Below are 26,306 nucleotides of genomic sequence, written 5' to 3'. Positions count from 1 at the left end.
GATCCCAACTTCTCATTCGGACCCGCTGGATCCCCCGTCTCCCATTTATCCATCAGACATTCCCTCTGCATCCAAGAACTGCACCTGCACGGTTCCTCACCCGCAACACTCAGATTTTCTCTCTCCTGCTTCAAACCAGAGCCAAAGCTGCTAAGAGGCACCTCGGGATGGAGACCAAGTGTTGCGAGACTTCTGGACCCATTTCCCGGAACAAAACCTTCGGTTCACATCTGAGACTGTCCTCTCCCCCCGTGTCCCCACAGAGCCCTTGGGTCCCCAGCCTCTCCACCACTGCTGCTGCAGGAAGCAGCCGTGCAGCAGGGACCAGGGGAACAAAAAGGGGCCCAGCCCAGGTGTTAGAGAACAACCTCAATAATAAGGAATTCAAACCCCATCTGCAGGATTTTAAATACGACAAAATACCACTTCCCAGAAGAGGTTGTGGAAACAGAGAGCAGAGCATAGAGGGGAAGAAGGTGTCCCTAGAGACCCAGCCAATTAACGCTGCAATAAAATCCGGCCTTTTTGCCAGAACTCCGCTGCTTGCTTTTCACCAGAAACGTTCCCGGAGATTTATCTCTTTCGCTTGCTAATTAACTTGTCCAGATCCTTCCTCTGCTTCCATGGGATTTGAAGGACAGACTCAAACCCGGATTCTTCTCCTCCCTTGCAGCGCTGAGGTCTGTGCGCTCGGCAGAAGGCAGCACAGCGCCGCTCAGAGCTGTGCCCTACCAAGACGTGGATCCGAAGCAGACTCCGGCCCCGGGGAGCTGCTTCTGCGCTGATCACACTCAGCCCAGCCCGTGCAGCTCCGCGCTCTCCTGCAACTCAGCGCACCTCTGGCCAGCTGCCTCGTGGAGAGCTAAAAATTATTAACATTAATTAGTATTCCCCTTTTGCACCCCTAGCCTCCAACAACAGGGATATCCATTACACACTTAATCTTCTCCTTTATTAACTGGTGGTAAAGGGCGTATGCTGCTGAGCTCTCCTGCAGCCTGTTATAGCTCAATGTGGCACGACAAGGTGTAAGCGGACCACGCGTCTTCACCTCTTCCAAACTAACAGCAGATGACTTGCACACAGAGAACAAGACCACAGTTACCAACATGAACACAGCCGAGGTTCACCAGGGTTTTCAGTCCTGTGCTGTATTTACCTTTACATGGTTAAGTAGCTAATTAGACAGGCAGTGCTAATAGCCAGGGGATGAAATTCAAAGATTTTATAAGCAAGGGGAGTTCTTTGTGCTCACCTAGACGAGGTCTGAGCTTGACTTTACACCTCATTGCCACAAAGCCTGGTGTGCTAACGGGCTGCACGCTGTCCGAGGACACTCAGTCTTTACACAGTGCCCGTTTGGCTACAGAGAGATGCAAGGCACAGTTTTCACAATGGTGGTAACATCAGACAACTGGAAACATCAATCCCGGGGGTCGTTTTTAGGCAGGGTGAAGCCTGACACTTGTGAGGAGACCAAGCACCATCAGCTTTCCCGAAAGTAGGTGGCAACCGTTTTCTCTAAGAGCAAGAACCTAGCTGTCTCTGCTTGCTCAGGAGCAAAGTTTGGTGTCCAAGGAGCCAAGAACCTCACCAGACCATGCATGGACAAGAGCCAGAGGAAGGAGGGGGTTAACAGATACTCTGCAGTGTCTGAAATGGGTACAGAAAAAAGCAGAAAATACCACACATCAGGTCTTTTCCACTCATCTACTCCTGGGTTACCACACAATTTCAAGTGCATAGTCGGTGTCGGTACGAAGACATCCGCGCTCGGCAGCACGCCCACCTCCCCAGCACCACCACACCAGGGCCCCACGGTTTGGCACTGGCTGAGCCAAAGCAAACGCACCGCTGGTTTTTGGCGTGGAAACGCTTCCCCTGAAAGCTGCGAGCACCAGTGGTCGTTTTCAAGGCAACGTCATTTCATGGCCAACAGGCAAATCTACTCTGAAAAGGAGCGCTGAAAACTGGCACTTCCATCCCTCCCAGGCACACTGCTCGGGTATATTTAGTGTTGTATTCACAGGTTGGGATGATAACAAGCAAACTTGTGTTCTGCTGCCACAGGAGGAATGTCTGATTGAACTTCTGTTCCCTCCTTTCCTCAAGGCAAGGCATCACAATCACTTTTTAAGCTAAAGACCACCTGAGCTTTTGTAATAAAATGACATTAAAAAAAAAAAATCATCACATTAAAAACCCCTCACCACCTCACACCACTCTTCCCCCTTGACTTTAAGAAACAAGGAGCAAGTAACAGCCAGCACTGAGCTTGAGCTGTGTGCTCCCCCACATCTACAGGAGAAGATGAATACCCAACCCTCAAATAAACCCACTCATTTTGAGAGCCTCAGGACCCGCACTGATAAAAAACCCCAGTTACTACAGTTTGATCACCCCATTCTCCCCCAAATTTGCCCTCTTCGCTTTTCTGAAAAGTCTTTGGGGCTAAACCCCTAAATACCAGTGAACACTTCAGATCCTTCCTGAAAAACTATCAAAGGAAAGTGCGTGCCACGGGGAGGTAAACCACTCACCGACATAACCATAGGGACGGAGCGGGGTCCTTACCTGCTAGGGCCTGGTTCACCTTGCTGGGTTTGGGCATATTGACCGGCAGGTTCGGGGCGCTGCAGAGAGAAAAGAAAAAGGGACCCAGTTCAACAGCACAGATCAACACTAACAAAAGAGAGACAACTCAGCAGGACATTGCTCCCTCCTGAGGGCCAGGGCCCTGACATATTAACAGGGATTAACTGCTGAGACGAGCCCCACCTGGGACCCCCACCCACGAACCCTTTGCCCACTGGTCCAGCAGCTACATTTAAGGAGCCCAGTCCTCACCAGAGCTATCTAGCAGGTTTGTTTATCTCCAAGGTAGATCTCAGACCTATGCTGTAGGTACCTGCCTCCTCCTGGCTGGATGCTGGGCCCCAGCTCATCCCATTCTCTTGCTGGGGTCTGTGGCTGGACCCTGTTGTCAATCCCCAGCTCTGATCCCACAGGGTATTCCCACTCTTGCTGCTCCACCACAAGCTTCCCATGAGCAGCCGACCTGTGCTAGGACAGGTTGCTGGACCAGCAGGTCCATGGCATGAGCACACAGCCAGGAACTGCTGGGATGCAGCAAAGTTCATCTTACACCTCCCAGGTGACTTGGTCTCCAGCCGGAGAAACACTGCTTACCAAAGCGTGAACCCCCACGCTGTATGAGAAGCTGCAGCTGTACAGATCAAAGGAAGTGAGCGTTGTCACCCCTCACTGCTTTCCAGATGGGGAAACTGAGGCACAGAAAGGCCAAAAGAAGCACTTGAGCACATGCAGCTGCAGCCTTGGGCTGAACAGAATCAAGTCTTGACTCTCCTTGTGTGTCTATGGAGTTACTGCAAGCCGTGGGAACAAGGGAGGAAAGGCTGAAGGAGACTTAGAACTGGGCGCTCACCTTCCTTTGGAAATCAAGAGAACTGGGACACCAAACATCCCCTTTAGGTTCCTAACCTACTTGTTCTGGCCATGTTTTTCAGCTCTGGCAGCTGCACCTCAAGCTAGTTTGGGATACGTGGGCAGCCAGGGTCACACGTTGAGCCGACGGCAGGAGGCAGGGAGGAAAGGGTGAGCAGCAGTGTGAAAGCTGAGGAGGGGGTCGCTAGAGGAGAAAGCAAGCTCAATAAGCAACGCAAGAACATTGGAAATCCAACATGCTGGCACAGAGAAGCCACTCACAGACTGTGTCTCAGGTGGCACCTGTGCCCGTGATGGATCAGGCTCATGTGCTGCAGTTAATACACTGCGTATTCAGACAATCATCTCAAAGAACCCCCCAATAGAGACAAAATTATACCAAACCTGGCCAGCTGCTTAGGAATTCACAGAGCAGGCTAAGTGCCCAAGTGCCATCCACTAGCTAGGGAGGGAACCTGATTCTCTCCAGCTGGGATGCAAAAGCTGCCACTGTGCCCAAAACAGCACCACCGACAGCAGTCCCTCCCCTCAGCCTTGCTAAAATCTTTGTCCCCGTTTCCAAAACAATGACCAGAGCCGAAAAGATTTGTGAGCAACACGTGGCTGTCTTCCACCCTCTCCACAGGGACGTGTGCCCACCTCCCTCCTCTCCTACCTGCTGCAGTTTCTAATGGGTTCCCGCGCCTGTGCTGAGCTCCCTGGGCAGGAGCCAGGGCTTGGTGCTGCACTGACAGCCCGGCCAATTGAGCCCAGCTCTTCCAGACCCTTAAAAAGCTCTCCAGACCGCAGAGGTTTCCCTTCTGTCTCTGAAAGATTGTATTTTCCCTGCCACTGCCGCCAGTTTTGCAATGTCTTCAAATGATGCAACAGATCGTTCTCGCTACAGCCCAAGTCGAACCCACCGGACACAGTGGAAATCCTCTCCACGATTTCAAAGCGCTCTGAATCAGATGCTGTGACTCCTCTTTATGACTTTTTTTTTCCTTTTCTGATTCAGCCTCTTCGTCCCAGCTCTTCCTCAGATAGTTCCCGCCTCCTCTATCTCATCCCGTTGCTTCATTTCTGCTCCTCGTCAGACGATGGCTGGTAGCCGGGCTGCTCCCTCTCCAGTGCAGACAAGGAGGGTATTTGAGGACCAGATAATGAAAAGGAACTTGAGAGACCTGCTCCCAAAAATCCAAGAGGCGCTGGACCTCTCCTCCTTCCCCCTCCAACTGAGCAGCCAAGAAGACAACACGGTCCCTGGGCATCCCCTCCACGCCGATCTGTCACCCTACACGTGACTGACACTGAAGAGTTTGTGCTTCGTCGTCACGCCATGAAGCGCGGCAGCCACCCTGGGTGCTTTCACTTCCCCACGGAAGGTAAAAATACCACAGAGCACAAAGCTGAACCTTCTGCTCCACCAGGAGAGCAGATGGGCAGTGGGGGATCCTCCCAAAGGGCTGGAGCACGAGGTCATCACACCTGAGGTTGGAGAAAGCAAACCCAGAGCTGCTCGGGGAAGGGGGTCACTGGGAACCACGCTTCAAGAAGAGCTGCAGAGGAATTCATAGAATCATAGAATCATAGAATGGTTAGGGCTGGAAGGGACCTTCAAAGGTCATCTAGTCCAACCCCCCTGCAAGGAACAGGGATATCTCCAACTAGATCAGGTTGCTCAGGGCCTCATCCAACCTGGCCTTGAACGTCTCCAGGGATGGAGCATCCACCACCTCTCTGGGCAACCTGTTCCAGTGTTCTACAACTCTCACGGTAAACAATTTTTTCCTAATATCCAATCTGAATCTACCTCCCTCTATTTTAAAACCATTACCCCTTGTCCTATCACAACAGGCCCTCCTGAACAGCCTCTCCCCATCTTTCTTGTAGGCCCCCTTGAGGTACTGGAAGACCAGAAGAATTCTTCACTCTTCCTTCCTGCATTGCGAGGCTCAAGTCCAAGTCACCCAGGAGCTGGAGCTTCTGTGGAGCGAGAAGGGCCCTCAAGATTTGCGGAGGGAAATGGATACGCGATGGATGCATTTGCAAGCAATCGAGTTTTGGAAGCTGCGAGTGCGCTGCAGAGAAATTACTGTCCGTCGGCCGGGAAACCATCGCTGCTCAGCTGCGCTCCGGGTGCACAGGCACAGCGCCTCAGCGTCGGCTGCTGGAGGCTCTGAGCCAACTGAAGGGATGGTGGAGAAACCAGACGCTGCTTCCTCCACACGCGCTGAACACACGCCCGCTCGGTGAGCGGCACCCCGGCGAACGGCGTCGCAGGACGTGCCGACCCATCCGCTCGACACCGCGCCAGCGTGCCGGCCGCGCTGCTGCGCGCTGCCGCTTCTTCTCCAGCTGCGGAAAGGCCAGGCCTGAGGCTGGTGAAACCAAGGGAAAGCCGCAGTGCTTCGAGGTACCTCGCCGCAGCGCTGCCGGCGGAGATTTGCAGCCACAGTGCGTGGGAGGAAGTGTCGCCACGCCAAAAAAGGCGCAGAGACGCTACTCAGAGCCTGCCCTGGGTCTGAAGTGGGGTTTTTTGGAGCAGGAAGGGGAAGGAAGCATATTGCATACACATAATACACATACTACTGTAGTATAACACGGGCTGCGCCTCGACTCTGAGGGCAGGCTCGCCAGCAGCACGAACAGACGTATTCAGTCCATGAGCTCAGACTGGAGCTCCTCCAGCCTCACCATACCAGTGCTGACTTCCTGGGGGAGAGCTGGAGCAAGGCTGGGGTGAGGTCCTGATACCTGCTCAAGCTGGGCTCAGCTAGGAGGAAATGCAACGCAGGCAGGCTGGTGGGGTCTCGGCTAAGGGAGATGTGGAGAGCATCAGTGCAAGAGCAAGCCCTGCAGTGTGGAGAGATGAGGGATCCACCAAGACACCTGCTCCTGCTGCCTCTGCTGCCCATGGATGAGATTTCCAACCCATCAGCACCTTTGGCTCTTAGCCAAATGTTCAGGCTGCACTTGCAACACCTGCAAGTCGATGCCTGGATTCTCTGAACGTTTCCTGGTTCCGATTCCTCATCTCTGGTCCAGTTTGGTCCTGTCATTCCCTGCAGCTCCTGCTGCTCTATATGCTGGAGGTGACTTGAGTGCAACAGGGGCCATCAGGTTGTGAAGAAAGGGATGCAAAATAAGACTGTGTCCTCAAAGATTCAGCAACAAGATCCTGATAATATTTCCCATCACTGGTTCCCAGGTGGTCTGCTACGGGTGGCAGACAGGGTGGACTGATATTTCAGCACAACAAAACTCCTCTGGAATTTCAAAATACTGCAACACCAGTGAGAGAGCAAAGCACGAGACCAGAGAGGAAGCGTGGCGTGTGCTGCTGCTGCCATTTGAAACGCTGGGCGCCCAGGTTCCAGCTGAACATCACCTAAGCTGCACGTACACAATATCCTAACTGAGCAGAAGTGGGGAACTCTGTAGCAACTCACCCTCTCCACCCGATACAGCCCTTTCTTCCTTCTCTCCCTGCTCGCCAGCCAGCAGGCCACATATCCCTGTATCACGGCGTCTTTGTAGCCCTCTGGACAATGGCCAACACTTCTCCGAGACCAGGGCTGCATCCAGCCCTGCCTCACGTTAACACCAAGGGCTACCACAACACCCAAAGGTCTAACCCCCTACCCAGGGCTAACTGAGCGTACCACGACACTCATGACCATACAGCAGTTTCTCCCCTACCTTTCTTCTCAGGAAGATGCCAAAACCCAAACCAAATCCTTCTGAAGGAGGACCTTTTGGTGTGCTACACGCAGCCACGTGGATCCATGGTTTTGCTCCTGGCACCAAGCAGAGGAGATTCCCCTGCTCCCACTCGGGAAGTGTGCCCAGCAACGAACCACGCCAGCTAACAAAGGGCTGCAGGACAAGTCAGAACGGGCCCATGGAACCAGCACCGCGCAGAGCCCTTCCTCAGCACCCGGGGAGCTCGTGGTGTGCCTGCGGGCAAAGCTGAAAGATGCAAAAGAGAGAGAGAAAAGGAAAGGCCCTGCCCAGGTCCTGGTCCCTCCTGATCCTACAAAGCACCAACCGTGGGTCATTCCCTGTGGGAGATTTGGGATCGCAGCGCCAGACCCTTCTTAGGACACCACTGTACCGCAAGCATCCTTCCCCCGGCCCCAAGAACCCCGTTCCCCACACTTTTAAACAAAACCCTCCCCGCAGCTGCTTGCCTTTGTAGGCACAACCCAGACCAGCACCCGAAGCTGCACCAGCTCAGAGGGGCCAGCGGAGCCACCGCGGGGATTTGCCTGGCCGGGCACTAATTAATAAATCCCGCCGAAAATTGCTTCCTGCAGCTTTGCTTGCTCATGTTTTAAGCAGGGCGCTGCTCGGCGCGTTTCTGCAGTGCCCTTCTCTGTGCCAGCCAGCGCAGGGGGAACGGGGACAGACGCTGTCCCGTCGGGGTGGGAAGGATCACGCCAGGAGGCGGCTGGGAGCCGGGGGCGCTGAGCCCTGCTCCACGGAGCCGGTGAACGGCGCTGATGTGAGGGCACGGCCCTTGCCGTGGCACGCTCCGCCTGCGGATTTCAGCGCCGTCTGCGAGAGCGGCCGGATTCATTCGTGGTGGGAGGAAACTAATGCACCAAGCAGCAAAATAACTTGCCCACCTGTATTTAACGCGTCAGCGCCAAAGATAGAAGCACCTGTCTAAGCCTTGGCACTCGTCACTGGGTTTTCCAGCGATTTTGACTCTCTTGAGAGCATGGGGAAATTAAACCTGCCTTTTGAAGTGCCCGAGCTCCACCCTCTCTCACCCCGGCATCCGCTCCCCAGCCCCGCAGCAGCAGGAAATGTATTTAATCACCACCAACGCTACGAAAGCCCAGGCATGCCCGTGCCACGGACAGCCCGTACCGGGGGCTCTTCCTGCCTGCCTGCCTATTAGAAATAACCGTCACAACCACACAGGGAGTCAGGCAGCTTGCCAGGATGAGCTGCTCCTCTTTCCTCAGCCCCGCAGGAGAGACGCTCGCTTCAGCGCTGCCATTTTTAGCCGCATTTCCTAAAGAAACCGGGCGTACGCAACCGCGCCGTCTTCCAGTCTCTCCCTAAGAGCTTTTGAGCCTTTCTGCCAGGGGCAGCTCAGCTCGAGCTGGGTCATCCCTGCAAGCTTTGTGGAGACAGGCCGTTTCGTAAAAGCAAGTAATCTGCCAGGGCTGGAGCCAGAGGCTGCGGGGCGGACACAACACAACCTTTATCAGACACCAGAGGATCCACTGTGGCCCACTGCTCCCTTTCCTCCAGCCTCCGAGCACGGGCCAGCACAGGAACGGCACATCACAGCTAAGAGGAATGAGCAATGCTGGATGCAGACAGAAATTCTTGGCAGGCTCATTAGTGCAAGTTAATTAGCACCTTGCTTTCACTGTTGGGTGATGCAGCAGGAGAAGCAGCCGGTGCAGCACCTGCAAGGGAAGGGGAACGAACCACCACGGCACATCTGGCCAAGGGGGAAAGACGGGGAATTCGGGGGATAAAACAACGCAGGAACGCTCTGGGCTTAGGAATTAAATGAAACACATTGTTAGAGCTTGCTCCTCAGGTTTCCCCTAATTCCCAGAAATTAGAGTATTTTCTGCTGGAACGTGGGTTTCAGGAGCCCGAGACTGTAACCCCAGCCAGGAGCAATTATACCAAGCCAGCAGCATTTCCGAATGAAACCCAGCTCAGGGTGCCAGGGGAAAAGCCACCTCGAGCTGTCAGCTGGTGCTGAAAAAGTCCCTTTCACATACAGCACTACACTGGAAGACGGAGATCACCCCTCCCTGCGTGCATTTGTCTGTCTGGCAGGGAGGAAGGAGACTACCCCTGGCAAAATTAATCCCAGAGGACTGGAGATCCAGACATCGTCCATCATCCACGAAGAGCCAGCAACGCACACCAGTGTTGTGCCCTTCTCTGGGGTGTGTTTGGGAGAGCCCCCAGCTCTGCCTCCCTCCGGGCTCAGCGCACAGCCACGGGCTGGAGCTGCGATCCACAAGGGTATGGAAAATAGAGGCTTCCACAACAAATCTAGCAGAAAACATTGGTCTTAATGAACAGAAAGTTGTAGAGATAAAGACAGCTCCTAACGTCCTGCCTGAAAAAAAGTATCTCCCCGACAAGCCCAGTACCAGCAGCATCCTCATGCCTGGGCCAGGCTTGGGTTCTGCCAAGGGTTCACATCGTGCTTGCCACAGCAAGCCCGGGCAGCCCAGCCAGGACAGACAGCCGCAGGCAGGAGAGCGGGGAGCAGGGCTCAGGGCTGAGGGTGCAGGGTTTGCACAGAGGGTACCTGTCGCACACATCTGCCAGCACTTACATGCTCCCTTCCAAGCCTTCAAAGAGCTGCTGCATTCCCTGGGTGGCAAGTTCTGCTGTCCCTGGTAAAATGCCTGTCAGAGGGTTTAACCAGGCACCAAGAGCTGGTCACAACAGCGTCCTGGCTGGGCACCCACAGATCTCCCGGCCGTCCCTCTCCTCCCAGCCAGCACCCCCCAGGCCATGGGCTCCACTCGTGGCAAGGGCCATGTCATCCCTCTCTAATATCCCTCTCCCTTCCTCTTTCCTTCGAAGACAGCGTCTCCCCAGCAGTAGGACACACACACACAGACCCTGATGGGCTCCAGCCAGGCACAGGGGGCAATAGCTGCACCATGTGGTTCTTTGTTTTTATCAGCAATTCCCACCCTGAGGGTGTACTGGGTTCACGTGGCAAGGCTTTGGTAGCAGGGGGGCTACAGGGGTGACTTCTGTGAGAAGCTGCTAGAAGCTTCCCTCATGTCTGATAAAGCCAATGCCAGCCGGCTCCAATACGGACCCACCGCTGGCCAAGGACAAGCCCGTCAGTAATGGTGGTAGCACCTCTGGGACAACATTGTCAAGAAGCAGGGGGAATACTTGCACAAGGGCAATTGCAGCAGAGAGAGGAGTAAGAATGAGAGAAACAACTCTGCAGACACCAAGGTCAGTGAAGAAGGAGGGAGAGGAGGAGGTGTTCCAGGTGCCTAAGCTGAGGTTTCCCCTGCAGCTCGTGGTGAAGACTATCACAGTGAGGCAGGTTGTGCCCCTGCAGCCTATGGAGGAGGTTAACAGCAGTGCAGACATGCACCTGCAGCCCCTGGAGAACCCCACGCTGGAGCAGGTGGATGTGCCCAAAGGAGGCTGTGACCCTGTGGGAAGCCCACACTGGAGCAGGCTCCTGGCAGGACCTGTAGTCCCATGGAGAGAGGAACCCAACCTGGAGCGGGTTTACTGGCAGGACTTGTGACCCCACAGGGGACCCACACTGGAGCAGCCTGTTCCTGAAGGACTGCATCCCACCGAGGGACCCACGCTGGAGCGTTTTGTGAAGTGCTGCAGCCCATGGGAAGGACCCACACTAGAAAAGTTCGTGGAGGACTGTCTCCCATTGGAGAGACTCACACTGGAGCAGGGGAAAAGAGTGTAAGGAGTCCTCCTCCTGAGGATGGAGGAGCAGCAAAACCAATATGTGATGAACTGACCACAACCCCCATTACCCATCCCCCTGTACCACTGGGGAGGAGGAGGTAGAGAAATGAGAAGCAAAGCTGAGCCCAGGAAGAAGGGAGGGGTGGGGGGAAGGTGCTTTTAAGAGTTTGTTTTATTTCTCATTATCCTACTCCGATTTGACTGGTAATAAATTAAACTCATCTCCCCCAGTCTCCCGTTTTGCCCATGACGGTACCTGGTGAGTGATCTCTCCCTGTCCTCCTCTCGACCCACAAGCCTTTCATTGTATTTTCTCTCCCCTGCCCAGCTGAGGAGGGGAGCGATAGAGCAGCTTTGGTGGGCACCTGGTGGCCAGCCAGGGTCAACCCACCAAAGAATCACTTTGCAAATCACGCTGAGGCTGCGGGGAAGGACAGAGGCTCCAGGCAGCCCCACGCACCGACCAGCGGCTCCTGCGAGAGGGGGAATTTGACAGCTGCTTCAGGAGACAGCAAGAGCCTTACTGAGGCTCCCGCAGCAGTGCTGTGTGGATACTAAAAAGCTAGAAGCAGAAATTTTCCAACTACTGCAGCACCCTGTGAAAGTTCTTTTTCCCATGCAGGCTGGCTGAGAAACAGTTTGAGGTTTTTGTAAACTAAGACTTTATCTTGCACCTGTAGCTTGTTATGCAGTCTTGTTTATGGCACACTGGGAAAGTTGTTTTGAAATGGGTGTTGTAGCATTTAGCCAATCATTCTGGGAGGTGGATGGTCAAGCGACCAATTGCCTTGGCCATCCTTGTGAACCATGTTATATATACAGATTTGTAATTAATTAAGGGTTGGCATTTTGACATTTTCTCCTGGACCTGAATTCTGTGTCGTTCTTCTCTCCGTCCTCGGTACGACAGCGACAGTACTGAGCTCTGGTGCTCAGCCCTATTTGAACAGAGAAGTATCACGGATGCTTAAGACACCACAAAAAAAAAAAAAATCACCAGGTGCAAAGAAAGCACCAGAAAAAGACCGTGAGAAAGATGAAGAGGATGTGGGAAGTCATTTCATTCAGATGACCTCGAAGAGGGAAAGTCCTGATACCACACTAAGGAAAGTATCTCAAGATTCACTGTCTTGCTTAAACACAGACGAGATTCAAAACAAACCTCAGACCCCTGTGCCTCACGTAAGTAGCAGAATGTGCTTTCAACACCCTTCCAGATCTCTTTCTCGGTATTTACTCGGGGTAGCTCGGACGGGTAAATCAGCCCTGGAAAGTCCCTCTTTAGTTTCTCGGGTGCTCAGTTGGTGGCTCAGCACCTGGATTGTTTATGTGAAATGCATACATCCCTCTGTACGCTTCCAGCTGTTTACAAAGAGGGAGCAGTCAGGCAGCCCTGGCTTGGTCCTCGGTTTAGTGCTGGCAGATGCTCGGTGCAAGCATTATCACAGCCAGGCCACAGAGACCTCCGCTAGCAAGGGCTTGGCACAGAAAGAGTGAAGACCCTGAAAGCCGATTAGTGGCCATCTGGCTTGGTTTGGGTGTCCAGGCTCCTCAGAGGCCATCCTGCAAGAAGGCAGAGGGAAGTGGGTGGAAGTGCCCACTTCACAAGGGTGATACTGATCTCCCCCAGCCCCAGAATCCCCGCCGGAGCCCAGTGCCAGAGCCCAGTGCCGCAGCCCTGCTCCAGCCCGTGGGGGATGACCAGCCACTGCTCGGCCCAGCAGCCCACGGCGTGGGGAGGGACGGAGCTGTCACCCACGAGACTCTGCGGCTCGTTTAGCTGGCAGCGGCCCAAAGGCCTGAAGAGAAGCGTAGCCCTTCCCTTCCCTCCCACGCCGGCACAGTGCCAACACAGCCCTCCTTCGGCTCCAGCCGCTCACCGACAGGAAGGGCAACCCCGTGCTGCAAGGCACACACCGGTTCCAGTCAACAAGGAGCTACAGAGAAACGGGGCGAGCAGCCAGCACGGGTGACCCGTCCGTACCAGCTGGAGGGTTTGAGGGGTGCCAGCTCAAAGAACGGAAGAATGCTGGACCTCAACGAGCACCGCAACAACAGCCTGCCCTTCCTGCAAAGCAACCAGCTCCCTCCAGAGAGCCAGAGCCCACCCCAGCACCCCACCAGGAGAGGGTCCCTGAAGCCAGATGAAGGGAAAGGACATGGCAAACAACCCTCACGAGGTGATGGTTAGCTGGATGCTGTCACGTGCAGTCCCGCGTGCACTTCCAGTCCTCCAGCATTGCAAGAGTGAAGCCCCACAGCGCGTCCAAAACGAACCTCTGCCGCCATATCCAGAGGCATCTTCGCTCTGCATCAGCATTTAGCCCAAGGAATAGCTGGACACCACCTGGACTGTCAGTGGCAGCCTGTGGATTCCCACAGGGAGGGATCCATACGGTTCGAGGTACCCAAGGAAGGGGAAAGCAAATTACTGATTTGGTTTTCTAACTTCACAACGGGTTTAAAAAAAAAATCCGTGATCAAATCTATGTCTTAGGGTTGTTTTTTTCTGCTTGTTCGCCTGGCCGTCCGACACAGACTTCCCGATTTTACCAGGGAACTCTCCAGGCCTCTGCCGCACGGTGAGCCCCACACTCCCCCCCGAAAGGGAGAGCCCAGGATGGAGCACGGCGCCCTGCTCCGCGTTCCTGGCATGTTTGGCCAGGGGAGCCGTGCCAGAGCTGGCTCACCCCACCTGGAGCAGCACATCCCAGTGCACGGGCTGTTCCTGCAGGAGCCGAGAAGCGTCACGGGAGTGCAGGGACATCCCCCCCTGCCCCCGGAGCGGCAGCTCTCCGGGACACACGGCCGCAGCCCTGCCCGCCCCGATAAACCGGCCGGGAGAGCGGGAAGTGGCGGGAGTGGGAGAAGGGCGCCCCAGAGAAGGGTGCTCCGGAGAAGGGCACGGCCAGCCAGTCGGGCTGCTGCTCGAGAGGGAGTTCAGTTGGCGGCCATCACCCTCTCAGAAGAAGCCCAGCCATGGTGACCACCCGGCAGACCAGGAGGACCGAGTGCATGAAGCCCTCTACAGAGAGCAGCAGCCTCACGTTCACCAGCACTGGTCCTCATGGGGTGTTGGGACACAAACACCTCCCTGTCCAGGGAGAAGACCCTTGTGAAGTCCTCTGGGACAGACTGGCTCCTAGACAACGAAGAGCTGAGCGCAGCAGGTCTCTCGGACACCTGTGTGGTATTGAAAGGGGAACGAGGTCTGTACCTGACTCCGTTAGATGCAGCCAGTCCTGTGCTGGGGTCCCCAGCTTGAGGCAAAGCCCAGGTGCTCTGTGCATTGAGTCTCGGTGCTGACCTTGCTCCAGACAAAGCTGGTTTGTTATAGGGCACAAAGCCGACACCGGAAGAACTTACTGACGCTGTCCTGCCGGAAATCTGATGAGCAGTGGAAGAGCTGGGAAAGTTTATCATGGAGTGGCGGTAGCGTGTGGTGATGGGACCAGTCCCACTGTTTAGCCCACACTGCTGGCAAGAACAAGCCACCCCCATGTGAAGGGGCGGCGCAGAGGCTGTCACCGGGTATGGGGCGTCCAAGCGCCTCTGAACGCCGCGGCGGAACTTTGTGGTCTTGTTGGTCTGGACTTGAGCCACGAAGTCAACTTCATAGTTGTAACCCAAGGGTCCGAGATCCACTCGCTGGTGGTTCGTGGCACGGGCTTGCTCCAGGAACACGCAGACGTTCATCTCATAGGGGGACCACCCGCCTTCGTCGTTCTGCCACTCCCAGACGATGCCCTGTCCGGCAGCAGAGTCCCCAGGGAAGAGGTGCCTGCGGACGGCCCGCATCGTCCCTGCGTGGGGAGAGGGAAAAAGAACAATAAAATCATTTTGTGAGCAGAGAAGTAAGGGGGATCTGGTCTCAAGGACTCGTTTCTGTACAGATCCACAGTGTCTAGATGGAGGAGGCCTGTGGACAGAGAAGAGGATTCTGAGCTCTGTGAAAAGACAGAGTTCTCATGGCTGTTGTTCATCTCTGAGCCCTGCAATAATATCGAGACGTTCCAGAGATGAAGAAACGAGCAGCAAGGTCGGCATCAAGGCCGTGCACATCCCGTGAGAAGAACACCTGGCATAAAAAGGGGGCCGTGTACATGCTTGGACTGCTGTGCAAGACTTAAAAATACAGGAATACATGATTCTACCATCAATTGGAGCCTGGAAAGGGGCTCTGTATGCTATAAATTTGGTAAAGGAAAAATAAACTTGGATTCTATCCCTAGCATCCTGCAGAGTCCGTGTGCTCGCTACGCTACAGTGGCCTTCCTCACCTCCACCAACGCCAACAGACCCTCTCTTGCCGACAGGGCTGGGTTTGCTCACGAAGCCGAGAGAAACGCAATACCCCCGAGATCCCTGTCCCTTTGCCAAGTCTGACTGCGGGCTGGCAGCAGGTTCAAAAGCTGCTGGGAGGAGGGTGGGAAAGGAGGGAGGGAGAGAGGATGCAGAGACAGACACACCCAAGCACAAAGGCAGAGCCATCACATAGGCCCCCCTGTCGTTAAAGAAATTTAAAAAAAAAAAAAAGGTAAGAAAATTCAAAACCAGGCTGAGGCACAGATCTGGTTAAAAAAACCCAACTCCCACGGCCTTGACAACAGAGTAGCTATAGAGACACGACGCCATCGGGAAGCGCTCTGCAGGAGCGCGTGAAGGGCCAAACACCCGCCGCGCTACACAAGGGTGTGGGCAATCCTGCTCCTGGGGGAGCGGGGGAAGTCCCACAAAGACAAGAACTTTGGAGAGGATGGACAGGGCCAGCCTCTCCAAGCTCCTGACTGCTGGGCGATAGCGCAAGGCTAGAGAGAAGAGGCCGACGAAGTGATGTGGAAACTGGAGAGAGCAGCTGTTCGGGCAGAGGAGGAGAAATGGGAGCAGGCACGGCGCTCTCGTACGGCCACTCGACAGCAGGAGCTCCAAACCCCTGGAAGTCTGGCTTGCTGGGATGACTTCACTCTGTGTTACTTTATTCCTTTCTTTAAAAAGGAGAAAAAGCCTAATGAGAGGGAGGTAAGCCACCCAACAGGAGAGAAGCTCTGCAACCTCTGCAAAAACAGGTTCCTGCAGCAGGGTCAGAACTGCTGCTGCTGGGAAAATCCTCAGCAGCACTCCGCACTGCGAAAGAGGAGCGGGAAATGCCGTGGGGCAAGCAAGCCTGGGGATGCAGGCATGTGGGGGAGAACAGGGATGCAGCGAGTCGTGACGGCACAGGAGGAGTTCAGAGAAGAACAGCACCAAGAGGAAAAAAAAATAAAAATAAAGCCTCATAAGAGGTCATGAGAGTTATGATGCTAAGCTCCAGGACCACGGGTAAAAACAGTATCTGCACCTAAAGCCTGTGGAGAACTGCCCCAGGATATTGCTGGTGGCTCCGTGGGGGATGGGCAATCCAAGCTTTATGCCCAACAAGCACATGCCAAGGAAGAGGGAGGACAGCCCATGGGGGACTCCACACCACCGAAACCCAACTGCTACCCGTGTCCAGGCTCTGGCTGGTGGAATGCTGCCTCGAGTAGCTCCACCTCACGCTGCTGTCCTTTCTACCCCACCATACTGGGATATTGCAGAAACTACTAGGACTTTACTCAAACCATAAAGGCATTAATTGGCTCCTCACTGCTAGAAATTCTGCTCGACCGCATGAAAGTCACATCTCTGCTCTCATTGTGCTCCCGGGCTTCCTTGGAAATGGTGCTGGTGGTTTCTGCTCAGCGCTTTGGTGGTCAGACCATAACGAGACCCTGTGCTGCAGTGCAGGTGTGTCCCACATGTCATTGCAGAAGCCAAATCAGGAAAGACAGACCTGAGCTCCAGAGCTGACAGAAAGGCTGAGGCTCTCTCCAAGGCAGAACAAAGCAGGACTCACATTTCTGCTGGGGAGCTGAAGGCACCAGGGACTGGAATGGCTCACCTCAACCCACGCAGGGGATGACCAGCCAGGAAAGGTCCAGCACTTACTCCCAGTCTGGTGCTTCAGCAGCCAGAGCAGGACCAAGCGTTCTGCTTATTGTAGAGCGAGACATCATCCAACAGACGACGTCTCAGCGGCACACCTAAAAAGCTCCGAGCAGCCAGTGAAACACAGCGACCTCCCCATAAGAACTGCAGTTAAACCCCAATAGCTCAACCATGAAGCCCAGGGATTCCTGTGGGACAAGACCTTCCTCTGGCAGAAGTCAGAGCAGAAGGTGTCAGCAGAACCAAGCTAACCTTCCTCAATCAGGAATTGACATCTTACATGGGAAAGCAGATGAAACAGCCAAAAGCAAACTCTAGCAATGACTGCTCCTATCCAGCAAGTCCTGCCAAGTTTGAGAAGCACAAACCCACGGCCTCAACAGGTGGGCAACATCAGGGCTGACCCCTTGAGCAGAGGGAGACTGGGCTGGAAGTAGGATGGTGAGAAAGGAACTACATTTAGAGTTGAGTGCAGGGAACCTGCTCCCAGCAGAAAGGTGACTACCATGGGTAAAGGGAGGCATCAGAAAGCCCAGTGGGATGCATCTCAGAGGAGACTGGCAAGCCTGCCCCTGCCCCATCGGCAGGTCAGAAGCTAAAAGCAGCAGAGAGGACTTGAGGAGCTTGCAAGCAACCCGTGGTTTTAACACCCTCAAACAGCAGCAGGGAGAAGAGCTTTTAGGAGTCAACAGCAAGACCAAAGCCAGGCACTTGGAAAACGTCCCCCTTCCCCCAGGCTGGCAGGGAAACTGGCATTCCTCCCCAGGGTGGGCAAACAGCTGGGGCGGGTGGGACAACTCCTGCTGCTCCCTTGCGTTCACTCCCAGCTAATGTGCCTTGACCAGCAGCTGAAGCCCACAGCTAATCCTGCCTGCAGGATGCCCCCGCACAGCTGTCACTGCCCATCGGTGGGGATGCTGGTCCCAGTAACACTGCCTTCCTGTTATTCTCCCTGGCTTCCTTTGAAGAGCCTATTTGTCTGTCTAATAGCTAATGAGCAGAGTACAACAGCCTATTTTTGCTCTGGTTAAAGATTTTTCATGGGGATGTTTCCTGCAGAGATCCCTTTTCTCCAGCACGTGACAAAGGTCGGCTGGCTGCTCATGCAGGAGGGTTCACGTTTAAGGCAGAGCCCAGCAGAGGAAAAAGCTGTGCCTAAAACTGGGCCATGGAAAGGGGATATGAGAACGTTTCCAATAGGCACGTTGCAGAGCACACAGGCACTCGCCAAGGGAAGCTCACAGCCTGATTGGCATCCCTCCGACTCGGTGAGAAAGGCAGCGGGACAGCTGGGAAGTGGAATCAGCCTGTTCGTTATTAACGGCTCAACCACAGATCTCGGCCAAGGAAAGACGAGATCATGTCAGCTGACGTCATTTCCAAAATGGTATTGGGCTGGTCCCCAGAAACGACCAACTCCAAACCACCCAGCGATGGACAATACTTGCTAGGTGTTCTGAGATCCTTCACAACCGTCTAAAGGGATACAAGACCTTTGTGGAGAGACAGCTCTGCTTGTGGAGAAAGGACACTGGGACGCATCTTTCAGTCTCCCACAAGCACTCTGCTCACCCTCACCAAACTGGGACGTTGCCTGACAAGGGACAGCCCAGGACTGCTGCCCATGTGTTGGAGCACTGGCTGAAAGGACAGGAGCTGGAAGGTTCCTTCACAAGTTCAACGCGAAGAAAACAAGAAAGAAACAGCTGCTGGTGCCAGCTCTGGTGGCCCACGATGTGTTGCTTGAAGCCACAGCCTCAGCAGGGCTTCCAGGTGATCAGATAGGCCACGCTGAGCCAGACCTGCCAAGGCATCCAGCTAAGAAACCTCCTCACCCAGGACACTAAAACTAATCCTAAGGTCACCAAGTCAGAATAAAAACACGGATGCAGCTGTGATGACCGCTCGCATTTGCTCTAACCACTTCCCTTTCCTGTAGGAATTGCCCGATCACGCAGTTGATTCAAGATATTGCTCTCTTATTGCTTCAGTTGGCAAGAAACCAGAGCACTGCACATCTCTAAAGCTTGAGGTGATGCGTGGCTGTGTCCTGGGGTGATGAGAAAAACGTTGGCAAAGGAGAACCTCATGCACGGAGAATTTTCCAAAGCAGCCATTCATTCAGGGTGTATAATTTGGGATCTCCCTGGATTTTCCAGAGATGAAGAGCATGCATTCCACCCCTGCCCTCTTTCTAAGCTACAGCTGCTTGGCACATCTGGAGCAAAAGAGGGTAGGAGTCATCTCAGCAACTCCTGAGCCGCCAACCTCAGTGACCCCAAGAGAATCGAGATGAGAATGAAAATCAGGTCGCAATCCTGCTATTTAGACCAGCCCGCCCGTGCTCCCTGGGAGGAAGCAAACCAGCCTCACATAGCACGGGTGCGGGGAACGTTCCGCTGCAGCACTACAGTGTTCTGCAGGGCCAAAGCAGCCTGCGCAGGGCGCGTGCCAAGGTAAAGCAGCTGGCACTCAGGTCAGAGGAAACAAGGGATTCAAGCGGGAGGGTCTCAATCATAAAAAGGCCTTCTTATGCGAGTGGTCTTGAATGGATGTGAGCGGGGGCAGGCAGAAAGTTTGCAGCTCCGAGGGCTCTGGCTCACAAGCTCCAGAGGTCCCGTGATGAGGCTCCTTAAGAGATCAGCAACGCCTGCCTGCGCCTGGCCCCGTGGAGTCACACCAACCACCACTGGTTTGCTCACTAGCTAATATGCTGGGCATCAGGAGAGAAGTGGACACGCCATCCATCAAAGATCTGCCCAGCAGAGCTTTGTAGGGCTGTCCTGTGCAGAACGAGGTCCCACATATCTCCAAGCACGCAAGAAGCCTCATCAAAACCCCAGCACGGGCAGGGAAGCTCCCTTACCTGTATCCTGCCGGAACTGCGTCAAGCTCGGGATGTCGATGACATAGGGGGCCAAGACAGGATCCGCATGTCCCAAAGGGATGCTGCTGACAAGCCCAGACCCTGACCGCCGGCCCTTCTGCTGAGAGGCCTGAAAAACCTGCTCAATGTAGCTGCAGACATTCCCTCCATACGGCCTCCACCTGCCGAATTCATCCTGCCATTCCCACACTGCCACTGCCGGGGAGTTGCTGCTGTGCCCCGGGGCAGAACCGGGGAGTCCGGATGGCCCGGCTGAACTGCTTCCTGCTCCCTGAGCTGTTGCCATGTTCCTGTTCTTCCTGAGGACTGGGCACGCTGCAATTGGAAGTGGCAGCTGCACTGGCTGCCCTTACACCATTTTCTTCTGGGGGACCTGCAGGAAGAAACAAAGAGAGCACACGAATCTGAGAATGACGCCCAAATCCCCCCCAACCCTCCATCCATACCCCACAAGTCATTCAAGAGAGGGAAACACACTCAGCCTTTCCCAGAAGGTGCTTGCTACACGTTTAGGAGACTACAGAGCAGTGGACTGGCCTGAAAACCCTCTGGCCAAGGGTACATGAGGTGCCTCTGTTAAAAAACTTTGACAAAATAATCAAGATTTAATCAAGTAGAAAAAAGTTAGATAGAAAACTGAAAAGTAAAATGTGTAAGTTAGGATTGTTAAGAGTGACTATAGAGACCTCACTAGGAAATTACTGGATCTTTCTCTGGATTATTTTAAACCAAGGAACCATGGACACCTCCTCACCCAGCTAGTGCTTTTTTCTGTGTTTTTTTTAAGAAGTTGAGGAGAACATGGACACTAGTTATGCTGCTTGGAAACCCCTTGCCCCTTCCCATCTTGATTTGAATATCAAGAGTTCTAATTAGTAAAATTAAGTAGAATTAACCAATGATTGTTATAGAATAAGAATACTGATAAGGTAATACGGCTAGTAGAACCAATCGCTTTAAAGTGAATTAAAGAATAATATGCAATTTTATGTAAAAGAACTGATGTAACAATGACTCAACAAAACAATTGTACAAAAACCTATGGACTTTGATGCTGGGGTGGACACGCTTGGACAGAGCTATCCCCCCGTGTGCCCCATGCTGCAATAAAGGAGTGCCTGTTTATCTGCTTTGTGCAGATGAATTTTCTTCTCGGGTGCTAACAGTTTCACCAGTAACACCACCACCCAACTCCCTGCCAACGCTAGCAACTTTCTTGCCAATTTAGAGCAAAAACTCTTTGAGGAGACTCTGCTTCCTACGGTTTGCGGCACCAAACATCACCCGAGTCACTGCAGATCTGCACTAAACCAGCCCAGGGCCACTGCTGACCTGCATTACGCAGATCCGTAAGCCCTGACCGGAGTTCAGATGCTCACTAGCCAGCAGCGAGCCAAGGCAAGCGGCCACCCTGCACCCCTCCTCCCCTGTGCTCAGCACCGCTCCTGGCAGGGCTACGCGCTGACCACCCCGACATGAGCCAGAGCTCCCCAAGCACTTGTGCACATGAATGACTTGGTTACACCAGTGGTTCCCAAACTCTGCTCACTGATCTGAGTGCCAGGGCTACACTGTCAGCTCCATCCAGGCTTCTGACCACTCAGCTTTGATCCAGGATCAGTCCCGTGCCTCCTCCTGTGCAGCGCTGTACACACACACAAAGCCAGACGACAATCCTTCATGCACAGTCTGCAAGTCACAGTAACACACACATTGCACGTGGTCTGAGCAAAGGGCTGGGAAGGAGCACAGAAGCACCAGGAGGAACACAGGATGTAATGAACAGCCTGTTCTAAGGCAGCAATTTAGGTCCTCGAGATCGCAGCACACCTAGCTGCAGCTTCTCAGGTTGGAAAACAAGGAACACCTTGACACAAGGAACAATCTGCACCAACAAAGACTCAAGCCATTAAGAGAGGATTTAGGGAAGAACAGAGAACGGGGTAGGAGCCTCAGGACGTCCAAATAAAGACACAAAGGCCAGTGAGTAAATCCTAACACTCCCCCAGACAGGATGCAGAGACAAAAGGTCACCACTCAGCCCCCAAGGGATGTAAAAAAGCAGACCCAAAGCCATCACATGGTCCTCAAGCTGTCCAAGAGACACTTGAGGTCTGATACTCAGCATTCCCCCATCTTCTGTGTCATTGCAAGGAATCCTGTCCACACCACCTGGACACACATGTCTTGGTGCCCAAACGCTGGACAACCACTTGGAGATCCCCGTGTTGGTGCTCGTGAGCAGGTGGGTGCGACTGTGAATGAGCAAAATTAATTTTGTTTTAAAATAAAGTCGCCTTCTCCCTCCGAAGGTCTCCCGTCGATTGCTCGCTTAACTCCCAGCAGGGAGCTATGAGCTTCCTTCCCGTCAAGTGGAAAAGTTCATCTCTTCCAAGAGGCAGAGCAGCAAGTGGGTGGCTTCCACTGGAGGATGCCATCTGCACAGAGAATGACATCCCTGCCGGATGGGGGAAGATCCCACGCTCCGTGGAGCGTCCCATCCATCACGCTTGTGTGGCTTGCAAAGCTTAAAAAAAGAAATAGCAAAAAAGCAAGCGAAGAACAGACACACCTACGCGTCGGCATTTATAAGAGGAAAGCGACACTTTGTCCAGGAATTCAGTGTGAATTTGTTTATGAGCTGCTCTGAGATTTTTGCAGAACACCCCCAGCTCAACTGGTGCTGGTGACAAACCGCTCCAGATCACCAGCAGGAGACCCCGGTCTCTGCAACCGATCTTTTCGGCGTGATTCGCTCTCCTCTAATGCACCAAGTGAGGTTATTTTGCTGCTCAAACCAGCAAATTCAAACTTGAGGTACCAAACCTGATGCCTGCCTCTGCCAGCTCTTTTTACGGCAGGTTTCACACCAACACACCTCCTCCTCCTCAGGGACCGCCAGCACGTCCATGCTCCGCCTGCACCAGCGTGAGCCAAGGCAGAGCTGCAGCGTCTTCTGTCCTGCCCACCTGCATCAGATGCTCTGAAGCCCAAACAGAGAACCAACACCTTTTTTCCCTCAAAAGCTGTTGTTACTAAATACTCATCTGCACATCCTACAGCCAGCAGGAGAGCAGAGAGAGGCTGTTTGGAGGGAGCTGGCGATTCCTTTTCCTTCCTTTCTGAAATACAGCAGGAAATGGAAAAAAGAGGCTCTGGCAGCAGCAAAGCCGCCTCCTTCACGTACCACCTCGCACTTGCTGTGGCACCGCCCAAGACCAGCTGGGTGACAAAAGCCTATCGCTCGGCAGTGACGGTTGAATCCCGGCCCACACGCAAGCAAAGGTACCCGGACCGGCGGCACGCGAGTGCCGCGTGCTCCGACATTCACTTCCCCACCAGAATGGAAAAATATTTCCTGCACCGGGACCGCTGGTCCAAAGGAGGAGCCGGGGGCTTATTTCAGCCTCCTGCCAGTTCTCACCGCTGAACGCTGCTCCAGCCAGCAGCTGCTCACACGGATCGGGAAGCGAGGAATGCGGGAGAACTCTAGTAAACCAGAATTACACAAGCGGCTGAGTTAAGGCAAACGAGAGAAAGAAAAGGCCTGAAGTTGCAGTTCCTTTCCCTCTCCGTGAATTCAGCAGCACACAAATATTAAAAGCTGAGAAGTTCAGCTGCTTGTACAGTTTTCAGCCTCCACCCAGGGCTGCTGCATGTGTTACACCAGGGCAGAGAGGGGCAGCCAGCAGAGCTGGATGGAGCTGGCTGCCTGTGCCCTGGGATGTGTTCCACGTCCTCCTTCACCAGCATCGCGTTACGGACACGAGCAGCTGCTCAGCTGGACCAGCTCCTCCACTCTGGCTCTGTCCTGGGGAGATCGGCAGCTCCAAGAGAGCGGATACAAGTCTTGGCTAAAATCCCATGGACTATAGCACTTCATCTTGAGCTTTACAAGTGCCTGGAAAACCTAAAAGCTATGTTTATTCAGCAAACTGTTCAGTCCTGTCTCCAATTAGAAATCCTATGGGCCACCTTGCTCCAAATAAAAACAAAACCCTGACTACTTGAAGTGCAAAACTTAAATATTCCATCCAACTACCCTCCACTCAGGAGGTAATTTGTAACTTGGGCTCAGATCCTGAGTTTGGATTTGTTTGGTTGGAACTTTACGCCCCAGCATAACCTTCAGCAACATTTGCCCACATGGCTTTAATCTGGGATTTGGACAGGAAAACAACTGGGTGCATTTCGGTTGTGCTTCCCAGCAGATTCACTCCCGGCTCCTCAAGCTCCAGCAAATCCTGGTGAGAAAGCTGGGGAGGGGCAGGTGGGAATTAAAGCATTTGAAAGCCATGTTTAATTCTCAAACCTGTTCTGCTTCCAGAAAGCAGAATTTTCTTTTGCTTTAAATGCAGGATCTTAAAATTCATGGATCCAAGATGATTTTTAAAAACGCCAAGTCCCTTTTTAAGTTTCTGAACTGAAATTGCCAGTGCTGAGAAAAGTTTAAATGACATGTTAGCTTGTACCTGGAAAAGAAAAGGTTTCAGGAATTCTTGAACTGGGCTGCATCAAAAAAAAAAAAAAAAAAAGTCACCAGACTGGTGAAACAGAGACTTTTCAGCAGGTTGCTGAGAAAAGAGGGTGCCCAGGAGGGATCTGTAGCACCACTAATACCACAGGAGAGATGGGACTGGAAAGGCTACAAAGAGCCCATGGGAAAAGATTACAGGCGGATTAGGAGAGCACACAAAGCACAGGGCGGCAGCAGGGCTGTAATAAGCCCATGACCCTGCGCAGGGTGTGCGACCAGAGCAGCATCACAGGTGCCCTGTGCCACCCTGACCCCAAACCACCCAGCCAGGGCCCCCACAGCCCCCTGCCCATCATCCAGTCCGGGCCCAGCGCAACCCGAGCTATGAAACCCAGCAGTGCAACAGGGTTTGAAGCTCTTGCTAGGTAACTCCAACCATACCAGGTAACTCACACCTAAACACACCTCTCTGTGCACAGCACCCAGCACCGACCAGCACCCAGCTAGCAGCCACCCCGGGGCAGGAACAGAGCAAGGAGGCAGAGAGGAGGTCGGATTAACAACTCCAACTGCACAGACCGATCTGCCCCGACACAGTGCTGCCTTCTTCCAGCCTTTGCCCACCGCCAGGGTGCAAGGTGGCTGGGTTGACAGCCAAAAGAACACAAGAAATAAAAACCCAACCGCTCCAAACCTGGACTCATCCGTTCAAAACAAGCTCACGGGGAGTCCCCTTCGGAGGGGAAAACGACGCAGAAGCAGGTGTTTGCCCACCAGCTGGGCACGGGGCTCGTTTCAGGCATGAAGGACCAGGGAAGCGGAGGCAGCGAGGGCAAGTACACCCCAACACGGACCGCAGCGCGCCCACCCTGCGCTCGCTCGCCCCGGGGTCCTGCCGGGCACCGAGGCGGGTTATTGATTTGTGGGGAGACGCTTTCCGAGATCCGGAGGGCTCCGACAGCTTCCAGTAGCGCCAGGGGGGCTCTTCCCCTGCTCTTAGCCGGACTGCCGGGAAGGGCCGAGCCAAGTCCTGCCCAGGGCAGCCGGTGACTCCGGGCCCGCCCGGCCGCTCCGCACCCCCGGCAGCTCCAGCCGACCCTGGGGGATCCCGGCAGCACCCACGGACACACCGCAGCCGCCTCCTGCCTTCAGCACCCGCTTACCCGGGGTAAGACCCTCTCACGGGTCCCCCGGGCTCCACAGGTGCACGGCGCAGGGCGGGGGGGGGAGTTACCCGGGAGGCACCGACCCCCCCGGGGGCGAAGGAAGGGCCGGGGCCCGGTGCGAGGGGAACCGCGCCCTTGTTCCCCAGGCCGAGGCGGGGGGAACGGCCCCCTGGGCCCGCAGAGAAAGGCCCGGCTCCCGGCCGGCCGCCCCCCGCCTGCTCCGCCGCTCCGAGCGGGCTGGAGCGGCCCGGGCAGGGGAAGGCTGGGCCCGGGGCGGCCCCGGCGAGGCCCCTCACGGACGGCCCAGACCCTCCCCGCCACAGAGAAGGGGCTGCCCGCCCCCGCGCTGCCCAGCCCGCCCGGCCCCGCCGCGCCCCTCACCCCGAGTCCCGGCGGCGGCGGCTGCGGGGCTGCCGCTTCCCGGCCGGCGGCGGCGAAACGTACCGCGCATGCGCCCGCGCGGCCGCCTGGGGGTTGTAGTGCGGGGGGCGGGGCCGGCGCGCGCCGGGGGGGCGGGGCTGGGAGGGGCGGGGCGGGGGCGGTACGGGGGGGGGTGCGTGTGAGTGACAGTGGGGGCGAGTGTGACACTGGGGTGTGACACTGGGGGGGGTGTGACACTGGGGTGTGATACTGGGGGTGTGTGTGACACTGTGTGTGTGACACGGGGGTGTGTGTGACACTGGGTGTGGTACTGGGAGTCTGTGATACGGGGGAGTGTGACACTGGGGTGTGATACTGGGGGTGTGTGTGACACTGGGGTGTGATACTGGGAGTGTGTGATACAGGGAGTGTGACACTGGGGTGTGACACTGGGGGGGTGTGTGACATTGGGGTGTGATACTGGGAGTGTGTGTGACTGTGTGTGTGACACGGGTGTGTGTGTGACACTGGGTGTGGTACTGGGAGTCTG

General features: G+C 54.7%; 1 protein-coding gene across 2 annotated transcripts in view; it reads right to left on the bottom strand.

Moving 5' to 3' along the window:
- The window catches only part of DTX2 (deltex E3 ubiquitin ligase 2), a 42,519-nt gene extending 16,707 nt beyond the window's left edge, over positions 1-25,812 (bottom strand). For both annotated transcript variants that reach the window (XM_086624385.1, XM_086624386.1), the window contains exons 1-4: positions 25,778-25,812; positions 19,733-20,126; positions 14,117-14,702; positions 2,575-2,633 (exon numbers count right to left, since the gene is read on the bottom strand). In XM_086624385.1, coding sequence (XP_086480511.1) covers positions 2,575-2,633; positions 14,117-14,702; positions 19,733-20,039 — 952 coding nt within the window. In that variant the 5' untranslated portion in view covers positions 20,040-20,126; positions 25,778-25,812. The remainder of the gene's footprint in view (positions 1-2,574; positions 2,634-14,116; positions 14,703-19,732; positions 20,127-25,777) is intronic.
- Between the last annotated feature and the right edge of the window lie 494 nt (positions 25,813-26,306).

This window comes from Tauraco erythrolophus, chromosome 21 (assembly GCF_009769465.1).
Source record: "Tauraco erythrolophus isolate bTauEry1 chromosome 21, bTauEry1.pri, whole genome shotgun sequence".
Lineage (NCBI taxonomy): Eukaryota > Metazoa > Chordata > Aves > Musophagiformes > Musophagidae > Tauraco > Tauraco erythrolophus.
The sequence above is the reverse complement of the archived record's forward strand: the minus strand, read 5'-3'. Positions and strand labels throughout refer to the sequence as shown.